At 43.9% G+C, this 23214-nt stretch overlaps 1 protein-coding gene across 6 annotated transcripts in view; it reads right to left on the bottom strand.

Annotated features, from left to right (window-relative positions):
• Positions 1 to 23214, bottom strand: part of rbms3 (RNA binding motif, single stranded interacting protein) — a 300019-nt gene that overhangs the window by 42249 nt on the left and 234556 nt on the right. For all 6 annotated transcript variants that reach the window (XM_030063193.1, XM_030063194.1, XM_030063192.1 and 3 more), the window contains one exon: positions 6791 to 6897. In XM_030063193.1, the coding sequence (XP_029919053.1) occupies positions 6791 to 6897 (107 nt within the window). The remainder of the gene's footprint in view (positions 1 to 6790; positions 6898 to 23214) is intronic.

Below are 23214 nucleotides of genomic sequence, written 5' to 3' on the forward strand. Positions count from 1 at the left end.
ACTATTTTGTGCATCCTGATGAACACAACCACCTTAGTATGCTTCACCATGTGTGAGGATGTTTATCCATACTGAGTACCTTGTAGAACTCAAGACTATATTTAATGCATACTCCAGTCTGTGTGTGTGTGTGTTTCTGCATGTTTAGCTTAGAGAGTTCCAGGGGTGTAACTATGGTTTGAAAGGTGGGAGGGGGTGTTTTCCCAAGAAAATTTGTATCCATTTAACTAACATTTAACTAATTTTTTGCATTTTAAACAGCCTCAAATTACTCAGGTAGACCAACTTGTGAGATGAAATATTATATACATGGTGTCAATATTCAACTTCTGTTTCTGTACTCACACAATATACTAGCTGGCTAGCTATCAATTCCATTGATTCAGCTGAAAAGCATGGGTACAAACAGCTCATCTCAGAAAATGGTTTCTACTTCACATGTAATAACAAAACTACTGATCTGACTGAACCGTGGCATTAGCAGACATCACTTTGTACAAATAAATAACATTTTTCTATTCCTGTAAATATAATTTTCTACATGTATAGAGACACAGAAGTGTTATGTATAGGAATCTTGCAGAAAATTACATTCTTTGTTCTGCTGGAGTATACAATTTAAAAAGGTGTATACGGAGAGTGGGGCTGGTGTGCAATTTTCAAAACAGCACTTTCCAAAAGTGGAGTGGGGCATGTCCCCCTGACCTCCCACAGCTAAGCAACTGCACAACTACTTAAAGAGTTATTTCATTAGAGGGCTTTAAAGGCCTGATGAAGCGACTTGCATCAATTCCCTCAGCTGTTTAAACGTCTTCCGCAGCATTTGTGCGTATTTCACCTTGAGTGCACATAAATGTCCCTCACCGTGTGCGTCAGGGGCTCTGCCTGTGTATTTATGTACTCTCTCTGCTCCCCGTGTGGGATCATGTTTGAGTCTCTCACTGCATGTCTGCATTTGTGGGGTTTGTGCGCACGCCTGCCCGCATGTTAGTGCTCACGCGAGTGTGTTCACATGCATGCTAATAGCTGTGGCAGACATGGCCAGCTGTCTGGTGAGGCTGATAAGTCCCCGAAGTGCTGCCCTTGGTTTCCGCGTGCTGATGAATTCTGCAGAAGAGAATCTCCCACCCAGGGACCCCGCACGGCCAGTGACTGATTACCGATAGAGTCAGCTTCTGGCTCTGCCGCAACAGGAGAAAGGAAAAGAGAAACAGAACTTGTACGTGCATGACCGGGTGTTTGTGTGTGTGTGTGTGTGTGTGTGTACAGCAAGTCAGGTGCATCTTTTTATTCTCGAGTGTGAGACCGGGAGACGGAGAAATTCTGCGACCTCAGCGCTAAGGAAAGCCTTGACAATGTGCAGCATCTGTGAATACGGCCCGGCCACTGACAAACGCCACGGCAGACAAGCCTGGCCCCCCGGGGAAGACTGGCCAGGTTCACTGTGCATGCTAAAAGAGATGGAAAAGTAATCACACTTCATCACCTCTTGCACTAAACACAGTCCTTTAAGATCGAGTTTCTTCCCAAAGATTAATCAACGACGGTGGGAATTTGAAGGCAAGATCACAACCCAGACATCACCTGACATTACTTCCATGGGAAATGCCAAAATGGAAGCCAAATTCATAAGAGCTTGCCAAAACGTCAGGGCCGGTGGAGATTAAGTTTGATTCATTTGACACCTCAAATTTTACTACTACTACTCATTTTTAATTCAATTCAATTTTTTTTTAATACCTCTGTCTACTTTTTAGGCAGGTTATAAATGTGTATATTATTTTACTCTCTGTTTATCAGTATAAATCCCTGGTAAACTTAACTTGACTTAAGTTAAGTGCATTAGCCATGCCAATAAAGCCCTTATTGAACTGAACTGAGAAAATCAGACAGAAAAATCATGTGCAAAGGAAAAACAGGCAGAAAAAAGAGATTTCCGGGGGAAAATGTCAGTATTTTGCATGCATTTGTATATGTGTAGGTGTGTGTGTGTGTGCATTTGCATACAATATGTGTGAAGCTATGTGTGTGTGTGTGTGTGTGTGTGTGTGTGTGTGTGTCTGTGCGTGTGTGTGACACACACATCCCACCAAAGAGGGTCGGATGAGGACAGGCTATTACGCAGCTTTAAGGACACCTGTGCTGTATTGTTCTTGCGCAGGAAAATCAAGTCAAGCCATCCTCTCTGTCCTCACACACACGCACACACACACACTGACCCGCTCCCTCCTTGTATTTCTCCCAACACACACATTCTCTTTCTTTTTCTCTGTCCCGACAAACTCACACACAGCCAAATACACACTCATGCACACACACACACACACACGGACATCTGTCAGGCTTTCACACAGTGTGGAGAGCCGGATGTTTTTTTCATCTACACTCATTCCCCCAGAGTAGGTGCTTGAGAAGTGTGACTTTGAAAGTTTTTGTGTGTAGGAGTGTGTGTTGGTGAAAGAGAGCGAGGAAGTGAGAAAGAGAGCTGGAGATAGAGAATAAGCACCCATGGAGCTTTAAAGAATGTGTGTGTGCATGTGTGTGGGTGTGTGTGTGCGGATGAAAAAAAAAAAAAATGCAGTGACTGATATGTTTGTCAGCGTGAGACGGCAAGAGGGAACACTTTCAAGACTCCCACTCTGGGTAGTTTACAAGAAAATCTGTCACATATTTCTCAATCCTCACCACCAACCACCCTGCAGCACTCAACCCCTTGTAACTTCTGACTGATCATGCAATGTGCTCCTCTCTTTCTCTACATCCCTCTCTCTCTCTTTCTTTCTTTCTCTCTCTCTCTCTCTCTCTCAATGACTCACTCTCTCTCTCTTTCTCCATATGTTGCTCTGGGATCTGGGCTGACTTCAAACACAAGGAGTGAGAGAGAGAAAAGGAGAGCGGCAAGGAGATAGAAAGAGAGAGAAAGAGAGGGAGAGAGAGAAAGAGAGAGAGAGAGACATGGACAAAGTGAGAGAGTAATAAATGGCGAGGGCCGCTGCTCCCCTTCATCTGCCTGCCACGGGGGGCGGCGGTGAGGAATCGCCTCTCAACTGATAAACAGGCTAACATGTGATGCCTATCTCCCATCTCCCCTGCCCTGCCTGTAGAGCTGATCAATGACCATGTGGACACACACACACACACACACACACTGTCATATCTTATACTTGCGAGGGCCTTCTACTGACACGATTCATTTCCTAACCCCTCAGAGATTAACCCTCGCCACCACAAGTCTAACATAAATCCTGACCCTAAATTAAAGGGTAACACTTTACAATAAGAGTACAACAATTAACGTTCGTTAATGCCGTAATAAACATTAAGTAACAGTTAACTTACCGTTAACTAATGTGTCTAAGAATCATGTACTAATGCTGTTCATGCTAAGGTATTAATTTATATGTTATTTAAGGGTTATTGGAGATATTATTAACATTAGTAAATGCCATAATAATCATTAACTAACAGTTAATTAACCATTAACTAATGTTAACTAACATTAATTGTTGTACTCATTGAAAAGTGTTACCAATTAAAGTTAAATTTAATTTTAAAGGGCTGATCAACAAAAATATATAATTTTTCATTCAAATATTTTGATTTGTTAAACATTGTGTCGCAAGAATCTGAAGTCTTTCTGCGCAGAGAGAGGGCCATGGACCGATCTCTCCTGAGTGACTTTCAAATATTAAGAGTGGAGAGAGCCAATCAGAGGATGCCTTATTCCCCTTGTTTGACTGATTTTTCAGCTGCTCCTGTTATCCTCCACTAGGCTCAACAAACAGTAGTAACTTTATGTGTTTGCTGGTTAGCACAGCGCATTGATTTTCTGCTGTTCGTAGAAAATCCATCATTCTACTGAGGGTTATTTCACAAATCTAATGTTATATCAGAGGAGGTGAGGGCTAGCAAAGCATTTCAATCTGACATCAGGCTTTAGTCGCACAGTGTCACCATCATCATCATCATCTGACCGTTGCTAAGGGCAACCAGTTTGTTTGCCAGCTGCATGGTTGTGCCTAGTTTTCCAAAGACTGACAGAATCTATCAACAGCTGCTTAATACTGTTTCCCATCTAATATTAGTATTACATTCTTTGATTATATGAGTCAAAGGAATGTCTTGATATCTTCATGTGTCCACCTCAGCCAGCTCGTCAGAGGTCAAGGAGCAACTGTGATTAAATGCACATGTCCAGTTTGCAACCACAAATGATTGCATTTCTTTATATCAAATAAAAAAGTGTATCCACTTCAAGCTGAATTTTTATATTATTGTCATTTTATTTGACATTTTCCATTCCCAGCGAGAACGTCCTCTTCGACAGGTCTGAATGTGCTCCCTCTCTTTTGTGATTTGCCACTTGTTCTAAAAATGGCACAAACGAGCGTGATGTCTTGGCAAAAGTTAAACTTTAGACACCGCTCAAAAAAAGCAAGCTGCTGGCCGAACGCCATCAGAAAACACAAACGCCAGCAGCGCTCTGCATTTAAAAAAAGCGAGATGTGACGCAATGTGAGAGGCCGCCTGTCCTGCACATGTTTACACTGGGAAACAAAAAACAGAGCGCTGGAAATAGGAGGAGCAAAATAATAGCTCATGCATAAACACGCACACACACATACACATACAAATACACACAGGAATGTACATACCACTTGGACACACTTGTTCAGAGAATACTGCTTCACACACACACACACACACACATACACACTCACACATCCTTGAACTGGAGCACTTAAACCTCGGCCTCTCAGTCATGCCTTCCTGCTTTTACACAAGATAATGTGAAGAGAGGCGGGAGTGTGTGTGTGTGTGTGGGGGGGGGGATTTCTCTCACTGAGGCCATGAAGGACCTTTAAACCATGACAAAAACACAAATGACAGTATTAGCCTTCGTGTGTGTGTGTTACTACTCTTTAAAGGATACCAGATGTTTTAAGCTCAGACAGTGTGTAAAAGGTTAAACAGACACACAGGGACTGAAAGAGACAAGAGGATTGTAGATTTTTCTTTTCTTTTATCTTTATTTCCCCCTTCCAGATGGAATACAGACACACACAAACGCGCACACACACACACGCGCACACAGACACACTTGTCTCAACTTACCTCAAGTCAGCTGAGCTGACCCTGTCAATGTGTGGGGCTGTGAGAGGATGTAGCAATGTGATTTAGGTTAAACACGCTTCGCTGGCTTATAGGTGTTAGGGCTGCTGAGCACGTGATAGACAGACACACACACACAAACACACACTCACCTGCCACTAGCCCCCCCCGAGCCCCCAACCACACATACCGCATAACACATAAACACACACGCACACACAGACCACATCCACCACTCACTCACACAGACACACAGAGCATGTGTTTTCTGAAGGACGAACATTTCATCTCTCTCCCCTACGTTGCCGTCTCAGCACAACTGTCAGCCCCACTGAATATGTGTGTTTATGTGTGTGTATGTGTGTGTGTGTGTGTGTGTGTGTGCATGTCTGTGAGTACACGCTTACATTCACTCTACATAGTCCATATCGCGAAACTCCTCTATCTGTCCTTCACCGTGTGTATGGTAGGTAGCCTATGAGCAGACTCTAAGCGTCCATGTGTCTTCACATGTTATTGATGAATACGTTACCATGACGCTGGATCCAGTTTCAGGTTTCCCAGCATTTTGATGAATGGCGGGAATACACATGTTCAGCGAGGCGTTTGCCTTGAGATGCAATTTACCTGACAGCGCCTATACATTTGGGGGCGGTTTGATCAATATCTGAGGGTTTTTTTTTTTGTTTTTACCAGATCCATACCATTGAGTAAATAAAAATGACAGGCTGTGATGGTTTACATAAACCCAGCTGTAGCCCACTTCTAAAGAGGCCTTGGGAGCAGGAGGGGGACGCTATTAGAAATGCCATTACGTCAGAGGCAAAGGCCTTGCTTTGAATGTCACCTTACTCCAGTGGAAACAGCTGAGTTTACCACAGTTTACTGCCTGTTTCTGGCCTTTGTTTTTGCCATGTCTGGTTTCCCTGGTTACTAATAGCTGATGAATATGTGTTGGACACCCAAAAGAACACACCATTTTAAATGTTATTGCAGAGAGACCAGGGTATATATTAGGCGAATTTCCAAAAATGTATACATAACCTTTTGCTAGTCTTTTGTTTGCTTGCTTGAAATAATTTCTGAGTTCATGTAATTGGTTCTGAAAGGGCTTCATGAACCCATATAGATTTTTCTTAGCCCACAGCGCAGCATATAATCATTTAACTAACTGTATGTTTAACATCGCTGCAAATAGCTGAGTCAATAAAAAAGAAAGCTCATTGTCTTTTATTTTTAGGCGTGGACACTGAAATCTGACAGCTACCATTTCTGCTGTGGATTTTTGATGGTTTTTAAACATCAAAAATCACAATGTAGCTGTGCTAAAAAAAAAAAAAAAAAAATCCCAGTGATGTCAGTGGAGTCATTTTTGGCTGGTTAGTGATGGAGTAACAAAAATAAGACAGCAACAATACGGCAACAAAAACACAAGTTGCTAATCCAAGGTTTTAAATAGTGTTAATGTTTTCCTTCCTCCAAAATTGGTGTTATGACTATGATTTAGTACACCACTATCCTCAAAAGGTGGCCTTCTTTGTTTCAGTGGGTGTTCTCCATTTTTCAAAAGTCATGGGCATTTTGCTTTGGACCGAAACTCTTTATGTGGTGAATAAATTCAGCCAACTGCCTCTAGGGCGTGAGCGAGGCTGGCGTCTGCTTGGGTGTTGCATCTTACCTCGCCTTCTCTGTGCCACGGTCTCCCGTTCTGGGGGTACTTGCTCTGGCTCTGGCGTTTCTTTTGCCCTCCGTCGGCAAATTTGCACAGCAAAGGCTCCGTGGGGGCTGCAGAGGGAGAGAGCAAGCGAGAGAGGACAAAAACACGTTAAGAGGACCGCAACCAATGACCCTTCAGAAGGACACGAGCCCTTTTGAAGTGTGCTGCCTCTCTCTTCTCCTGCCGCCGCATCTCGCCTTCCCTCCCTCCCCCTTCCTCCCTCTCCCTCCCATGGAGTTCCTTGAGAAATTCCCAGACTGTCGGTGTGTTGGCAGGCCCTTCCTACCACAGCCCATGCTGGCAGCTCATGAAAGAGCATTGCAGGGTATTGTTGAAATAATAATCAGAGTAATCGTTCTCGTAAATAGCTCTGAGATGGTAATGCGGGGCCGCTCTGCCAGCCAAAGCTCATTTCTAGAAGGCGTTCTTATTCCCAAAGCGTAATCCCTCTGTACTTTACTTTAACAGCCATTTTCCCTTTGACTTTAGGGTTTTATGCCTTTTTCCACTCTGAAACCATCAGCGCAAATGTCTCACTGAGTTTTGTTGTTTTGGGAAAAGCTGCTGTGCATTTTGGGCGCACTGCTCTCAGGGTGACCACTAGGGGCAGTACAGGCATATCTCATGCGGTATGAACAATATACCACCAGGCCTGACACAAACACACACCCCTCCAAGCTGGCGAGTGTCTATCGCCAACCTCTCACCAGCACGAAAAAATGACATGAAACAGCCTTGATATTAAGCAAAATAAAAAATAAAAGCCCTCTGTAGTGCGACCTAATCTGAGTATCAACACCTATTTGTATGCGTAATTGCCAATAAAAGGTTAGCGAAAGTGTTGTAATGACCTACACTGCTCTAAAGATAACTTCTGAAAAGGGCACATTCTCACACTCCGGCTGCAGGTGAGCACCAAAGAAGAAAAAAAACACTCGCACACACACAAACACACACACACACAGGTAGAAGAGATCAAGAGAGAGAGAGAAAAAAATGTTTGAAGAAAGACAGACTCATTGAAAGAAGAGTGGGGAAGAAAAAAAAGAGAAAAGAAGAAAAAAAAAAGGCCTTAGTGAGCGTTTCTCGTGAGAAACGGGTGGCTCTCTTGGCCGGGGATCTGGGGGTCTTACAGTGTCCGTCCCCTTTTTCGTCTGCGTCAGCGAGATTGGAATCTCTCGCTGGAAGTGGACTGTGGAGATGAGAGGGAGGGAAGGGAGAGGGTTGGCTGGGATAAACTGAAAGAGATACAGGAGCACGGAGAGAGAGAGAAAGATAAAGAGAGAAGCTAAGATAAACAAGAAACAAAGGGGGAAAGGGGAGGAAAATGAAAGAGGGAGTGGAAGGGAGCGACCGAGGCGAAAACTACTCGGGGATCAAACGTCACATCTTTTTACAGTTCAGCGGCGGTGCTGCACGCTGAGCCAGCCGGCTTGTCCAAACACTGAGCCGCCGCTCCCCTGCACCTGCTGCTCTCAGAAAGAACCTGACGTCTGTCCTGTCATCGCATTCGCATTACAGGTCCGGCGGCTTGTGACACGGCCGCTCCGTGACGATAAAGACCAGTGCCGAGGCTGTCTGCGGGAGGCGATCAACGAGAGCTTTCATCTCACCACGCCACACATGACACCCACAGAGAGAACGGCTGATGCTTTAATCTCTCCTCCCAGATGTTAGGGGGTGCGTGGGCCTCGACAATAAGGCAGGGTAGACTGCGATCACATGACAGGAGGGGAAAGAACTGCTAGTGACATTGACAAGGCAGTGACAGCTATATAATATGTCAGCCTGAAGTCAAGTGAACATATGACAAGGGAGTTTTCCAGCTGAGTGAAATGCTGCATGCACTAATAAGCGAACATGATGATTTGTTTATCCATACCAATCTCTTTCTTTGACGTGTCGCTACTGTATCTGCCTCCCCGTTCGCAGAGAATCACTCGGTAGTTACAGAAGGTGTCTGAGATGCAAATGAGCAGGGTGCTATGGAGCGAGCAAACGAGGTGTGTGTGCATGTTTGTACGGTGGTGGATGGCTACTAGGGGACCAAACAAACTTCTCCGAGAAGAAAAAAATAGTGTGCGTGTGTGTGTGTGTGTGTGTGTGTGTGTGGCTTCAGGGCCTGCTGAGGGACCAAACTTTTCAGAGCCCGCCCAAGAGATTGTATTGAGGGAAGAGAGAAGAGAAGAGAAGAGAGAAACGTTGCAGGAGAAAAACAACAAAAGCTTTTCCAAACTTCTCCTCTGGCTCTCTGGGAGATAATTAGCTATCGCAGAAATTTAGAGAATCTGACATAGGGTATGTTGACGTTCCCCCCGTGACTACATCTCCAGTTCCCACAGCGCACTAGCCAATTTGTTTAAGACTCCAGCCCAAAATCAACAGCCTTGCGCCGCCCCACCCACCCTGCGAACACACTCACCCCTCTGTAGCCCCGAAATGTGCACACGCACACCCTCCTCCTGCCCTGAAACTCTTTCTGCTATAACCCTAGCATACACACACATACACACACCCACACACACACACTCAACACACAAGCTGCAGCCAGCCTAAGAGCTTTTGTAGAACCTCTCACCACCCACCATCACCATTGGTGCAGCCCAGAATAAACTAGGCCACTGGCTGTACATACTAGCTTGCTGATGTTGTGTCCTTAGGTCACAGGCTCCAAGAACAACAAATTTCACCCTGGCTCCAGTCACAGAGTGTTGTAGAGGGCTGCTTATTAAAAAAAAAAAAAACTCACTCATGCACCCATTTGCTGCCCTTTAATGATCCGAAATCATGGGAAAAAAGACATAAAGTACATCTGGTCCGAGGTCAACGACGGCCGCTAACAAGGTGCTCCATGGGAACTCTTAATTGTTTTTTATGTGGGTTTCTGTGGCAACGGGCAAACATGTCAGCGAGGTGTGACCACACACTCACATAAACACGTGCACCTAGGCATGTGGATACAAACACATACAGATACATATTTATATGTGCACGCGCACACACTCTTTGACTACACTCAACGATTTTACATTGGTCAGATGTTTATAATATCAACATTTTGGTTGAAACTGAGATACAAAGCGTTGACTACATTTTCTGATATTCGCATATGACAAAAAAATGAAGCATTATCATGTACATATGAATAGATAGATTTACTTTATTGATCCCAAACTGGGAAAACTTTTGGTGCATATGCTTAATATATATAAATAAACATTTTTTTTAATAGATTTTTTTGGCATTTCTGTTTTACTTGATAGCAACAGCAGAGAGACAGGAAAGGAAGGGGACAGGGAGAGGACGGGCCGGATTCAAACCCAGGCCAACACGGCACGGACTCAGTCCTGACATGAGGCAGCTGAGCCATCCGGGCACCCGCATATGCTTGATATTAACATCTGTTTATGCATCACTTAAATATGTAATAATTTATGTTTTGCAAAGTCATAGCCAACAGGAACCTGGGCTATATGAGAGCTGAAACACAGGTGCTTAAACGTTTAAATGTGTCTAGTACTCAGTGGGTAGTTAATTCTAGGTAGGTTCATTTTTTGTAAAGTCCTTTGAGATATGTTCAGGATGAAGGGCTTCGTATATAAATGAACACACACATATAGACACATGCAAACATAACACACACACATAAGCAAGAGAAGGAATGGTGGAAACAGTTTCTGGAGAGCGTCTGGTAATGGCCTCACTTGATCGCAGCCCCGGCTCAATCAGACTCCAGAGCATGAGCTTGGCTTTGAAGAGATAGTCATGGTTTTCTGCTCATCAATACACACATTATCACCCTATAAAATGAACCAATAAGTACAGTCAGATGTACTTCTATATCAGACTGTGCAATTACAATAGTAATTCAGCTGAAGCTTGTCACAAGTTCCACTTATTAGTGTAGCTGGTAAAGCTCGCATGCTTAGGCAATCAATGCGGTTGCTGTTGCTCCCTATGGGCCAGCATCTGGGGGAAATCAGCCTTTTGTCTGCAGAGTAACAGCCAGAAAAGACAGCACCGGATCTCACCACTTGTTTTCTCTCTGGTGTCTGAAGACAAAGGGAGCTTGCGTGCTCTGGACGGTCTCGCGAGGCCAGCATTATAACATCTTGTTCCGTGAATGCAAATCAGTTCATGTATTATAATACATCAATGTCAGCACGTCATACATTCATCCGCTGCTCAGAATTGGACTGTACATCTGTTTGGCCTGAATCGTGAAATCAATGGAATGCCCCTGAGCTGCAGAGGGGCTGGGTGGAAGGTTTTGCTCACTGAATCAGCCAGCTTTTTACCATCAGGCAAGTTACAAAAGAGGCCTCTCACAAGGCAGAGCATGAGCCAGAGGGCTTGGAGTCAAACCGGGCTGGCCTCGCTTTGCTCTGAGAGTGTGCAAAGCCCCAAAGAGGCCAAATAGAGAGGACTGTTCAGCCACTTGTACCAAAATATGTCTCTGAAAAAGATTCTGTGAAAGGCAGCTTTCCACTTCTCAATAACAACTTTGGTTTAAGGCGCTCTCTCAGCTAGCTTCTCATGTAGTTCGAGTTAAGTGTCTCTGAAAAGTCACTCGGCTGTATTAGACTGCAAGGACGTGCTTTAAGAGAACAGCAAAAAGGAAGAAAGAGGATGGTGTTTTATTGGAATTCGGCTGTAGTCAGAACCTGCTGGAGGGGATCTCTAATTGGATCAACAACTGTCTGATTCCCATCAGCCAGCTTGACCTGTCTGCCCAGACAGAGGAGGCAGTGTCTTATGGGAAAGAAAGAAAAAGAAGGAGAGAGGGTGAGGGAGAGGGCTGTAAAAACAGATGAAATAGAGACGGAGACGAATGGGGAGATCGAAAGTCACAAAGATGGGAAAAAATGACTAAATTTAGCTGGCATGGCAGCATGCAGGTGGACAGGACAGAAGATGAGAGATGGGCGATGGAACTACAGCAGCGTTGCATTTATGTCGCCATTTTCAGAGGCAAAACGGACAAGCTCAGAATGGCTGCTGAGCAGGGAGGCAGGCGGCAGTAGGCGAGCAGCTTCTCTACAGGGAGGGCTTTGATGGATCCCAGTCGATAGCTCTCACAACTGCCATGCTGGCCTCGCGTCCTTCAGCATGGAAATGAAGACAGTCTGCCAGCCTTTTCGCTGACAGGGACGGCACGCACGGCTCAATGACACGGCCCGATAAATGGAGCGGATGTTGAGAGAGAGAGAGTGAGAGAAAGGGAGAGGTGGGGAGATGGACAGACAGATACAGTGACATAGAGAGAGAAAGACACAGGGAGTGCGTGAAAGTGAGAGAGAGAGAGAGGGGAGATATTCACGGATCAAACAAGTGACAGGCACAGTCCAGTTTCCCCTCTCCGATCCATAATGTATAGATGAGGGGAGTGAGATGAGTCTAAGGAGGACGTCAACTCCGCCTCGTCTCTCACCCTGCATCCACTGAGCCGGAATGGTTCTATACATACAGTACGGCTATTGATCAGCCCTTACCCAGCTCTTCCCACAGAGGGCTCCTACAGCACGCCGCGCAGTCCAGCCCTGAGATGATATTATGGATTACGGGAAGGGAAGAGGAGGGAAGGGCCCTGGATGCGGGTGGTAGAGGCCTGATCGATGAGCTATTGCACACTTAACAAGAGTAATGTTATGTAGGGAGTCTCTGCCATGCTAATCCATCTCTCACTCTCTCTCCGAGAGTCTCCCTCCCTCCTATCTCTCTCTGTCGGTGTATCTCCCATCTCTCTGCCTCACTCCCCATTTCATTTTCTCATCTATCTATCTATCTATCTATCTATCTATCTATCTATCTATCTATCATTTGTCCATCTATCTATCTATCTCCCTCCCTCGCTGTCGGTCTCTTCATGCACCGCTGAGCAGATAGACAGATCCCAGACCAGACTCAGACAAATAAACAAAGCTGATGGATGAGATGAGCTCCTTGTCTGCCTGTAACACAGTCAGTCTATAATGCAGAAGACAACCTGAATTGATCGAGACCATCTCATGGGTAAGGGGATACTTGCAAAAAAAAAACAACAACAATGTACATATGTATGTGTGTGCAGAAGGCTTAAGATCATGAATATGCACATGTTCAAGTCATGTAAAATGTGCTAATGACAGGCACTGGGCAGTGCACCTCGAACAGTGGCAAAAAGGCATTTAATTTTGACAAATGCAAATAAATCCGTTATCAAAGATGTGCTGAGCAATATTCCTCTCATTCTACATAAACCAGAGCTGTAATTAATTTTGGCGGATAAAAATGTGAGAGAGCATGAGGAATCGGTGCCCACGGGCTTTCAAGTACTAATTGTGAGTTGGTCTGCAGTTAAAAGTGAAAGTGCGAGCTGAAAGTGCAGCGCCACACAGGCAGCGGGGTTTGGGGCTGCTAGCCGACTCCTCCGGGACAAGTTCTGAGTTACCAGGAAAACAGTTAAAGGAGAGGAACTTCAAATTAGCTTAATCAGCTAATTCCACCCGCCATTCCCGACATTGAGATTGCCATGGCAAATAAACACAAACAAATAAGCACAACAGAGGTGTGTGAGTGAGTGTGAGCAGGCGTACGCGTCTCTGTGTTGTTGTGCCAGCTCTAATGGACTGCTCTCGAACCCCCAGCCATATGCATTTCAATAACATTTATACAAGCAGACAGCCCTTACCGCATTTATTTCAAAAAGGCAGAGTTGAGTGTCGCTGGTTCCTCCACTCGGCCGCGATTTAAAAGTGGCTGTGGCAGATGTTTCTAATGATTCGAAGGCCACACAAGCCCTGCTCTGCACTGCCAACATCTCTGGTGCTGCAGCAGGCCTGGGTATCAGCAGCCACTCAACCCAGCAGGGTCAGGGTGGGAATTACCACTGGCTGGGCTGTGGCTATTTCAAAATGTTAAGAGTATGGCACAAGATGAAATGCACTATTTGCAGAGACTATTTGAAATGACGGCCCAGCTAAGAAAACACCACAGTATGTAACAGGCAATGTAAATCAATGTGCATCAGTATTTATGAATACATTTTAGAAATCCTGCGTTATAGCTTGAGACAAGTATGGAATTCTATTGTTCTACATTATTAAATTATAAAGAAAACACACAGTTGTGATTGGATCGGAGATAAAACAAATTCTTCTTATTATTATTATGATTTTTTTTTTTTTTTTTTTTTTTTACAAACTGTGACAGTTACAGAGTTGCTAACAGACCACTGAGGTTGTTTTCAGCAGTGATGACTGTCTCTAATTTATGTTCACATTGTGTTCACAAATTGATGTGTGCACTTCTACTGCATGTGAGAATCTAAGGCTCAGATCAGATCACAGTTAATCCACATGAATTGCCGTTGCTGTAATATGCAGTACAAAATACGCCGATTTCTACACAAGAATCTTTGTTGTCGGACATACTGAGCTGAAGTAGGTAAGATGGTGTTATGGATGGTAGTAGTAAAACATGAATTTTTCATGTAACTTTGACTGACTGGTGAATGCAAACTCTGTGGAGATCTGGCAAACAACAGTGCAAAAGATTATTTGTTTTGGTTCATGCATGCATCATCATCACATAAGTAAAACAAATTCAGTGCATGCAGCCCCATGCTTTACAATGTATTAGCAACAGAGTGTTGCGGTGACAACAGATTCCCTCATGAAATTAACTCTGAAAAGAGCAAATTTCCATCAGACAGTGACACATATAATGCATTAAATCTGAACCCGGCCTAAGAAATGAATACATGAATAATAAGTAGGCCTTCATTGGTTCTTCTGGCCCAGTGGTGTAAAACCAGACTAGTCTGGTTCTGGCCTGGCTGGATGCCTGTGGAGTTTTGTTTTCATGGCAAACAGTTTCGGCTGTGGTAGACGGTCTTTGGAGCAGCTGTTGCTGTACTTTGCCTGTGGGTTGACTTGTGTTGCCTCTGTCTGTGTGGGCAGGCAGCGAAGCTAGCTCTGTCCCTGTTAGCAGAGTATTATAACAGTGCCAACGCCTCCAGTGACCCGTGAAACCTCCCATCTATAGAGATGAATCATACAGATGGGTGCTTTGTAATGCAACAGGACAACTCAGCTCATCCGCTAGACCTACAGCAAGTAATCCCAAGTATATACTACACTCCCCAAAGTAGAAAAGATCAATTTCTAGCTGTGTAAGCATAGCTTACTAGACACATTATATGTTCTATAATAGGCCTGGTTTAGTGTGGTGTGAAGACCGTTCACATCATTATGTATTCAAACCTGAGGTCTTTCTGAATATTTCTTGCATATTTTTTGCTTCTTACTCAGCTTTATAAAAGTACTTTATAAAATTACTGCAAATAGATTTTTAATGTATAGTTTTGCTGAGCATGCATGATCTTTTTCAGCACTGGTCTATTTGACATCCATTAAGGTTGCACAAATTCATACTGAGGACACAGTGCAGCAACAATCGTCTAAGAAGAACTGTATCATCGGTGCTTTGCTAAATGGCACCTTGACGGTTGCTGTTAAGGGAGGGAGGAGTGTTATTGATTCATTTTGCCCAAACCGAATTTCCCAGCTGGTTCAGAGATTCAAACATGTGACTTTCCAGTCACAAGCATGCTTATCTAACCTTTAAGGCACCGCTGCTGCCTGCAAATTGATGATGAAGTTTGAACAGAGGCGGTGTATGAGCTTCAAGCTGCATACAAAGGAAAGCTGCATCCACATCAAGAGTAGTGTGTTGCTCACCGAGGCCAGCATACAAAAGGCTGTGTGTCCGTTAACTAGGTTTCTACCGTAGGGGCTTCCAGTAACAACAGTATAGACAGGAGAGAAAATGAAATTACAGCACAATAAATGAATTATCAATAGAGAGCCCTCAATACTGTATCTGAGGGGGGGATCGATACTGCCACAGCCGGGATGTGGGCCGAGGGCCGAGGGCAGACCCATAGCCGTGGGACCAGCCGATCGATAATGTCACTGGGGGTGATTGACGATCAATGTAGCCAGTGACGTTGATTTATGATCGATGAAAGCAGGGCACCCGACTAATAAGAGGGAAGGGATGGAGGATGTCTGGGAGGGGGTTCTGTAGTGCCCCCCCCTTTACTGTTTACTGATTGGGGATCGATGATGAGTCGCACTGTGGCTGATTAGGAATCAGCTGACTCTGTGGCAGAGGCAGCAGGCTGTGTGTGTGACAGGCCTTGGTTGGCTGTGTGGAGACCAGCTTGTCTGAACCAGGCACAGACTGTAATTAAGGCTGTGCTGAAAGGAGCTTTCCACTAGTTGATAGCAGCAGCAGCAGGTGCAGGTCTCTTTGCTCTTTCGCTTTCAAGAGAGCGCACATATGTGTGCATGTGCCTACACGCGCACACGCTCGCTCACAGACATGCACACACAGGAAGGTCCATATTACTATTTTCCTGCCACTCCCTCACATATGAATGTTATCTGTCACTCGCATCAACACACTCCCTGCCTCTCATTTATCATGGTTTCTTTTTCTGCCCAGCTGCTGTATGTTTTAGACATATTTGCCTTCTTTTTCTTCCTAAAAAGTTACTAAAACAAACTAAGAAAATATGTAGAAACCAAAAAAAAAAAAAAAAAAAGTTCTTGTTTCCTTTTAATTTTCTAAAGCAACACAATGACGGGAGATATGAGTTTGCTGCTGACCCTACAGGTGGCATCTTGTCTTTACATGCTGAATACATGCACTGTATTTAAACTGAGCTTCAGCACACAATGTGTGGTACTAAAATACTCAATTGTATTAGTACATATTAGTTGCATATGTGCACATTATTTCTTTTATTTCTTTTAAGTAATTACTTTGCATTATCTCTTAAACACTGTAAGTAACTGATTTTAAGTGTTTTAGATTTTATGCACTACCATAGACCGAATTTAAAGCACTTTTAGTGTATTTGCTAATAACTGTTTTATTTGTCTTTCTGCATTTCATGTATGAAACGGGCTATATAAACAAACTTTATCATTATTATCATTATTACATGCTTGAATCTGATTCACAAGCATTATGTGCCGTTGTTCTCTCTCATCTTCCGCTTCTCTCTAGACTGTAAACTGTACAATAAAGCAGGAATGCCGTGAAAATAATCGTTAGAGAGGTTTTATCTGGCGGTTAAGACCCATGCCTCTGAAACTAAATAAACCCTCCCATGCCTTGATCCGACCCCATCAGAGCCTTCCTTCCTCTGTTGTTGCTCTGCTGCTTCCCTTTTGGCCTTCCCACTGTCTCCATGACAAAAAGAAAAAAAAAACCTCAATGGCACACTCTTCTCTTGGAAAAAAGAAACAGCAATTCTTCAGCATTATTTGTACTAGCTGGCTACGCACTCTCTTACCCCCCAGAGAGAGCGAACATGGGAGCCGTAACTGGAGAGAAAGGCTGACCTGTGGAGAAAAACTTTGAGTAAGTCCTTGCCTAAACATCTCAGTCGTGATGAAAGGCTTTGTTTTTCTCATCCTGCGTTAATGGGCCCCAATCGATGTGGGAGAGCAGCTTTTTTTCTCCGCATGCCCTGACCCTTGGGAAAACACAGGGAGGTAACTGGGGGAGGGGGTGAGATATTGACACACAACGTCGATATCACTAGGGTTCACAACAAGTAGCAAACTGAAGGGAGCTCCTTCTTACCTGGAGCAGATGCCAGCTATTGGGACAGATCGCTACAACATCAAGGGCAGTGGGAGGAATGGAAGTGGACTTGAGGGCTAAAAACTGTGTGTGCATGTGTGCATTTGTGTGTGTGTGTGTGTGTGTGTGTGTGGTTTCCATTCCCTCTTAGCATGTGTGTGACAGATAAAAAAAGACCAAACAAAAACCCATAAGGATGCCCATCAGTGCTTGATTTGCAAACTATGCTCCATCTGCAACTCCCCATCGCGACAACCCATTCACCCCACCTGGCACACACACACACACATACACACACACACACATGCACAGACATACACACACACTCGCCTACCCATCAACTTAAACAATGCTGGGAATGTGAGGCCAGCACAGCACTGTTGCGGAAGCAGGCGAGTCGTCGTGGCGACTTTCGTCTGTCACCAGCGGCAACCAGCCCGCCAGTCGCCATGATGTGCAGCTTAATTGGGAAGGGGGGGGCTGATGAGGTCTGATGAGGCCAGCGTTTATTGAATTCCCCGGCCTGTTATTTAGATAATACTGGAGAGGAGCGGCCTCCCTCTTCTCTCCTACTCTCATCCATTCAGTGGCCCAGCAGGGGTCTGCTGGCTAATCCACTCTTGTTTGTAATGGCTGTGCGAGCTAGGGGGATTTGGCCACACTCGCTCCTCACTGCCACACATCTAACACTCCCCAGTGTTGATTTTACCCCATAATGAGCCTATTTGACGAGTTAACCAGATCCCAATACCCATCCTAATCCCCCCCTTGCCTGTCTTTCTCTTCCTTGTTTTGGGTGGGGGAGGGGGGGTCTTCGTTGAATGATTGGGCTATGAAGTAATATTCTTTTCCTAAGCAATTACCAAACTTCAAATATGTGGCTATGCATTTTTTTGTTGATTCACTGTGTGTGCGTGTCTGTGTGAAAGAGAGAAAAACTGTGTAAACAGAGGAGGGTGTGAAAGAGAGGAAGACAACAATAGAAAGTTGCGGAACAGATGGCTGAATGGCAGGACAACAAACTTTTTAATTCTGTGCCTAAGAGCGGGGAAGGAGATGGAGTTGGTAAAGTCACAGAGGGGTTCCACGAGTGCTGCTCAGTTTGAGACAGCACATCAAAACGCATTAGAACTGATGAAAATTCTTGTGATTAATGCCTCTGCCTCACAGAACTGTAGAGGAACTGATTTTCAGACATAAAGCATCTATGGAAAAATTCTGCATCTGGGTGGCCAGATACTCATCAGCACCAGCTGTAGTGTGGAGGAGCTCCAACACGGCGAACGTGCTAACGTGACAACCGCCGGGAGGACAAAAAAAATACAAATAGTTGGCAATTATAAAAGTGGCCACCGTGAAAACAGTGAGATGACTGTAAAACAATGGAAATCCATGCCTCATCCGCACTTTGAACTCTGACTGGAAAAATATAAAGGTATAAATGTAACAAAGGTTCGCTTTCCTGAATCACGACTTGGTAAATCGATTTAACAACACCAACTGGAAGACTTTATTTGAAGGGGTGTTCACAAGACTGACACAACACTGTCATTATCGCGGTGGCGTGGCTCAGGGGGTAGAGCTGCCGCCTGGAAATCAGGTTCCTGGTTTGATCCCCGGCTCCTCCAGAGAGCATGACGACGTGTCCTTGAGCAAGACACTGAACCCCTAACCGCTCCTGATGGGCAGCCTGGCACCTTGACATCAGTGTGTGAACGTGTGTGTGTGTGCATGGGTGAATGAGAGGCGTACATTGGAGAGCGCTCTGAATGATTGGTAGATTAGAAAATCCCCATAGAAACGCAATCCATCACCATGTCATGACAACTGTCACCAACACTAATGAATACTCTTGACTGTTGTGATTAAGTGTCCCTCAGTCAATTATTTCACTTTTCCCTGCAAAGGTGACACTGTTTGGAAATCAAGATTTGATTCAGCACTTTTAGCTGAAATTTTAAATCCATTAAATAAATGTGATAAAATAAGACTATTGTTTTTCTTCTGAACTGTAAAAAACAAACAAATAAACAAAACAAAACAAACACAAAATATATTTTAAAAAAAAGTTGCCATTCATAGTATTTTATTAAATTACCACAAGTATACAAGTATTTTTTTTTTTTTTTCACAAATCATGCATGAATCAGATGAAAGCATTTCATACTGACTTGTGCCAAAATTAGAGCAATTTCTTCTGTTTATTTCTTTTACCAGATCACTGCGACTGAATAGGCAAAATGTATAGCCAATGCATCAATGCAGTGGATAAACCTATTCATGTCTTGTACTATTGTGCTATTTTGGTTCACATATATTCTGGAAACACCATAGGCCGTCAATGTGACTCTGTGACAAAAGCCAGTAACAGTATTATACTGCACTTTTATACTGCACTATTAAATTGGTATTCTGATCTTTTATCATGTAGCACAGGCCCAGCTAAAATCACTGTAACTAATGACCTTTTCTCGAACAAAACAGGCGTACACACACTTTTCACTGTATTATTTGTCCCTGGCATATCCGCAGACCTATCTAGAAAAACAAAACAATTCTATGGCAGGACATATTTATTAGGGTGAATTAATGCTGCCTTAGATCAGAGGGTGATAGTGACGAGGTGGGCCATTACAAGGCAGCGGTGTTTAAATGCTTACATGGAGATGGAGCGGCCTGGGGTTCACCAGGGGCGCAGCGAATCAATATCAGCTCGACTTAGAAATCTGCTGTATAATCCTTGATCTAGAAGGCCATTTGCTTTGCAGCCTGAAATTGGATACACCCTGACTGCTCCTCCCGCTCCACCCCCACCACCCCCGCTGAGCCCAGCCTGCTGCTCGTTCCACAAATAAGACATCCTGAAAAATTGATCTGGATGCATCCGCGGCGAGATTACGTCTAGGGCTAAAAGAGAGATATGACTTGCTCAAGGTAATTCATAAATGTGGTGTGTGTGTGTGTGTTTGTGTGTGTGTGAGTGTGTGTGTAGGTGTAGGAGGATCAGAACAGGGCTCCGTGAATGGGAAAACTTGGTGGTAGTATTATCATAACTAGATCACTGCTATCTGGAAACTGCTGCAGCAAAGAGGCCAATAAGTCACCACCTCTGCAAATACTCGAGGCTACTAAAGGCATCCCATTCAAAACGCCATATAATCCGCCACTGAATTACACCGGGAGGCACACGCAGCGCAATTCACTTAACACAAATAGGGAAAATAAGTCTTTGTTTATTAGCTCTGCAGGCTACAATGCTTTTTAAAGTACAGGTTGTTGTTTTTTTTTAAGTAATTGCAAGGCCACCAACCACTTACAGAGGATGATATGCTAACACTCGTGAATGTACATCAAGCCCATACCATATTCAAGTCCCATGCTGCCAAGCGTGTGGCAAGAAAATGCCTTTTCAGATCAATAAATGTCATCCGGGATCTATCCTGCAGCTGCTAACAGCACATTAATGCGAGTAATGTAAAAAAGAGTCATTAGCCTAGCTCCATCAAAGTGAAAAAAATAAACATCACACCGACTTTGAAGCTATTTTATTTACACAATGTATCATGTGTAAATGAACTACATGTTCTGAGAAAATAAATAAATAAATGAAGTTGTTTTAGGAGAAGTTAATTTGCGTCTGATCTTCCTATACCTTCAGCGGTGTGCGGATCACTGCGATAGACGGAAGGATAAATGTGTTCAGCGATTTCAGTGAATGCATTTTCACCATCTAAAATCTCCTTAAATAAAACTCGTTTAAAAAAAAAAAATCCAAGATATGTAATGAGACCGCTTCAGAGTTGCTGTAAGGTTTATTTTTTCACTTTGACGGAGCCAGGCTAATGACTCCCACAGACTTCAAGTGTTTATGCTAAGCTAACACAAATTGCTACCCATGTGAACCGAACCACTGGATTTACAGAGACGAAAATGGTATTGAACATGTCGCCTCAGTCTGGGTAAGTTGGACAAGGAGTATTTTGCCCAAAAGTAAAAAGGGGTATTCCTTTAACGGCACAACGGGTCGTCTCTGAGAAGTAAGCCTCAGCGCAGCAAGAGCAATTGTGTTTGTGCAGCAAGCAAGACGTGAAAAGTGAGATTTCCAGGATGGGTTCGCCTCTCTCCTGCTAGTGCGGACGTTTTATTCCCACGGCGCCGTGTGTTGTTACGGTGGCAGCGGCCGGACTCTGTGAGGCCGTTAAGCTCTGTGTTTTCCCCCTATTACTACTGCCCGACGGGGGGGGCGGACAGTTCCAGCGAGATGCGGTGCAGCGCGGCAGGGGTGGTCCCCAGACGCCGCAGATTCATACTTTCCACCTGACGCACAGGATAGGGAAAGAACAGAGAGCTGGCAATTACCAGGCTTCTGTCTATATATACTGCAATCCTGGCCAGCTCGGTGCTGCTCTACTCCACTCTGAAGACCGTCTCAGGGCCAAGCTGGAAGTAATGAAAGCAACACACTCCTAATGGTCTATTGATGTGTTTGTGGGGGTGGAGGTGGGGTCGGAGGGGGTAGAGAGTAAAAAGAGAGAGAGAGAGAGAGGGGGAGAGAGAGAGTAACAGGATAAAGGAAATAAGAGAGACAGTAAGAAGTCATTTTGTTGGTGCATTTTGTTTTAAGTAGTGTTTGTGTGTGTGTGTGTGTGTGTGTGTGTGTGTGTGTGTGTGTGTGTGCCTGCAAAATGGCCAAAGTTTAAATCCCACTGTCCACAAACTGCGTAAAAGCAGCAGAGACAGACCAGAAGTGTGATCCAAAATGCCAGAGCACCATGTGCTGCACTGCTGGCAACAGTGTGAGAGAGAGAGAGAGAGGGACAAAGAAAGAGAAGGAAAACAAAGGCTATGCCCACAAATGAAAATGAAACGAAAATAAATATCAAAATGCTGTATTTGTCTTTTCCTTTCTTTCACACTAGGCCTTTTCTTCCTGTCGACACTGATATGATAGATATGTGACAGGGAATGTGAAAGCTGTTTGTCGCTGTAAACTGCACAAACCCACGTTCACCATCAAACATGCAATCAGACCGGACAACAGGGACAACACTGCAATGAGATCGCCCACCAGTTTGGATGCTGGCTTCTACCTGAGTGTGATGACATGACAATCGATCTTTGGTCCAGTATTCAGCGCTGAAATCTCATTTTTCTTCAAACAAAAACAAAACAAAAAAATCTTCCAGTGGGATAAGATTATCCCTCTTGTTGCCAATGCTATTTCACTTGTTTCAGTTCTTTTTTGGGAACGAGCATAAACGTGTTGCAACAAGGCAGAATAAGACAGATCAGGCCACTGGTATCAAGAAAACGCCACTTAATTCAAGAAAAAAATTGAGACTAAATTACTTTTTGAGACTTTTTAAGACTGAAGACTTTTTTTTTTTTTTTTTTTTTTTAAATAGTATTAAGATTTAAAAAATATTAAATTTAAATTAAAAATTTACCAACCTACTTGGCTGCAAGTTATTACATTAAAAAATATTATTTTAAAAAATATTATAAAAATATTTGTTTTTTGTGGCTATACACATGGTGTCAGAATGGACAGAGGGGAAAAACGGAGGAAAGAAAAAAAAATGTGCTCATTCAAATTTACCTGGCTTAGTGTGGGCAAGGTCAAAGGGATGAGATCAGTCACACACACACACACACAAGTGTGTTTCCACCGTCCTTCATTGTCAGTGAAACACCAGCAGGTAGCTCTCATAAAAATACACTCACATTTATAGAAAAAGAGGCACAAA

The sequence above is a fragment of the Myripristis murdjan genome, chromosome 11 (assembly GCF_902150065.1).
Source record: "Myripristis murdjan chromosome 11, fMyrMur1.1, whole genome shotgun sequence".
In the NCBI taxonomy this organism is placed as follows: domain Eukaryota; kingdom Metazoa; phylum Chordata; class Actinopteri; order Holocentriformes; family Holocentridae; genus Myripristis; species Myripristis murdjan.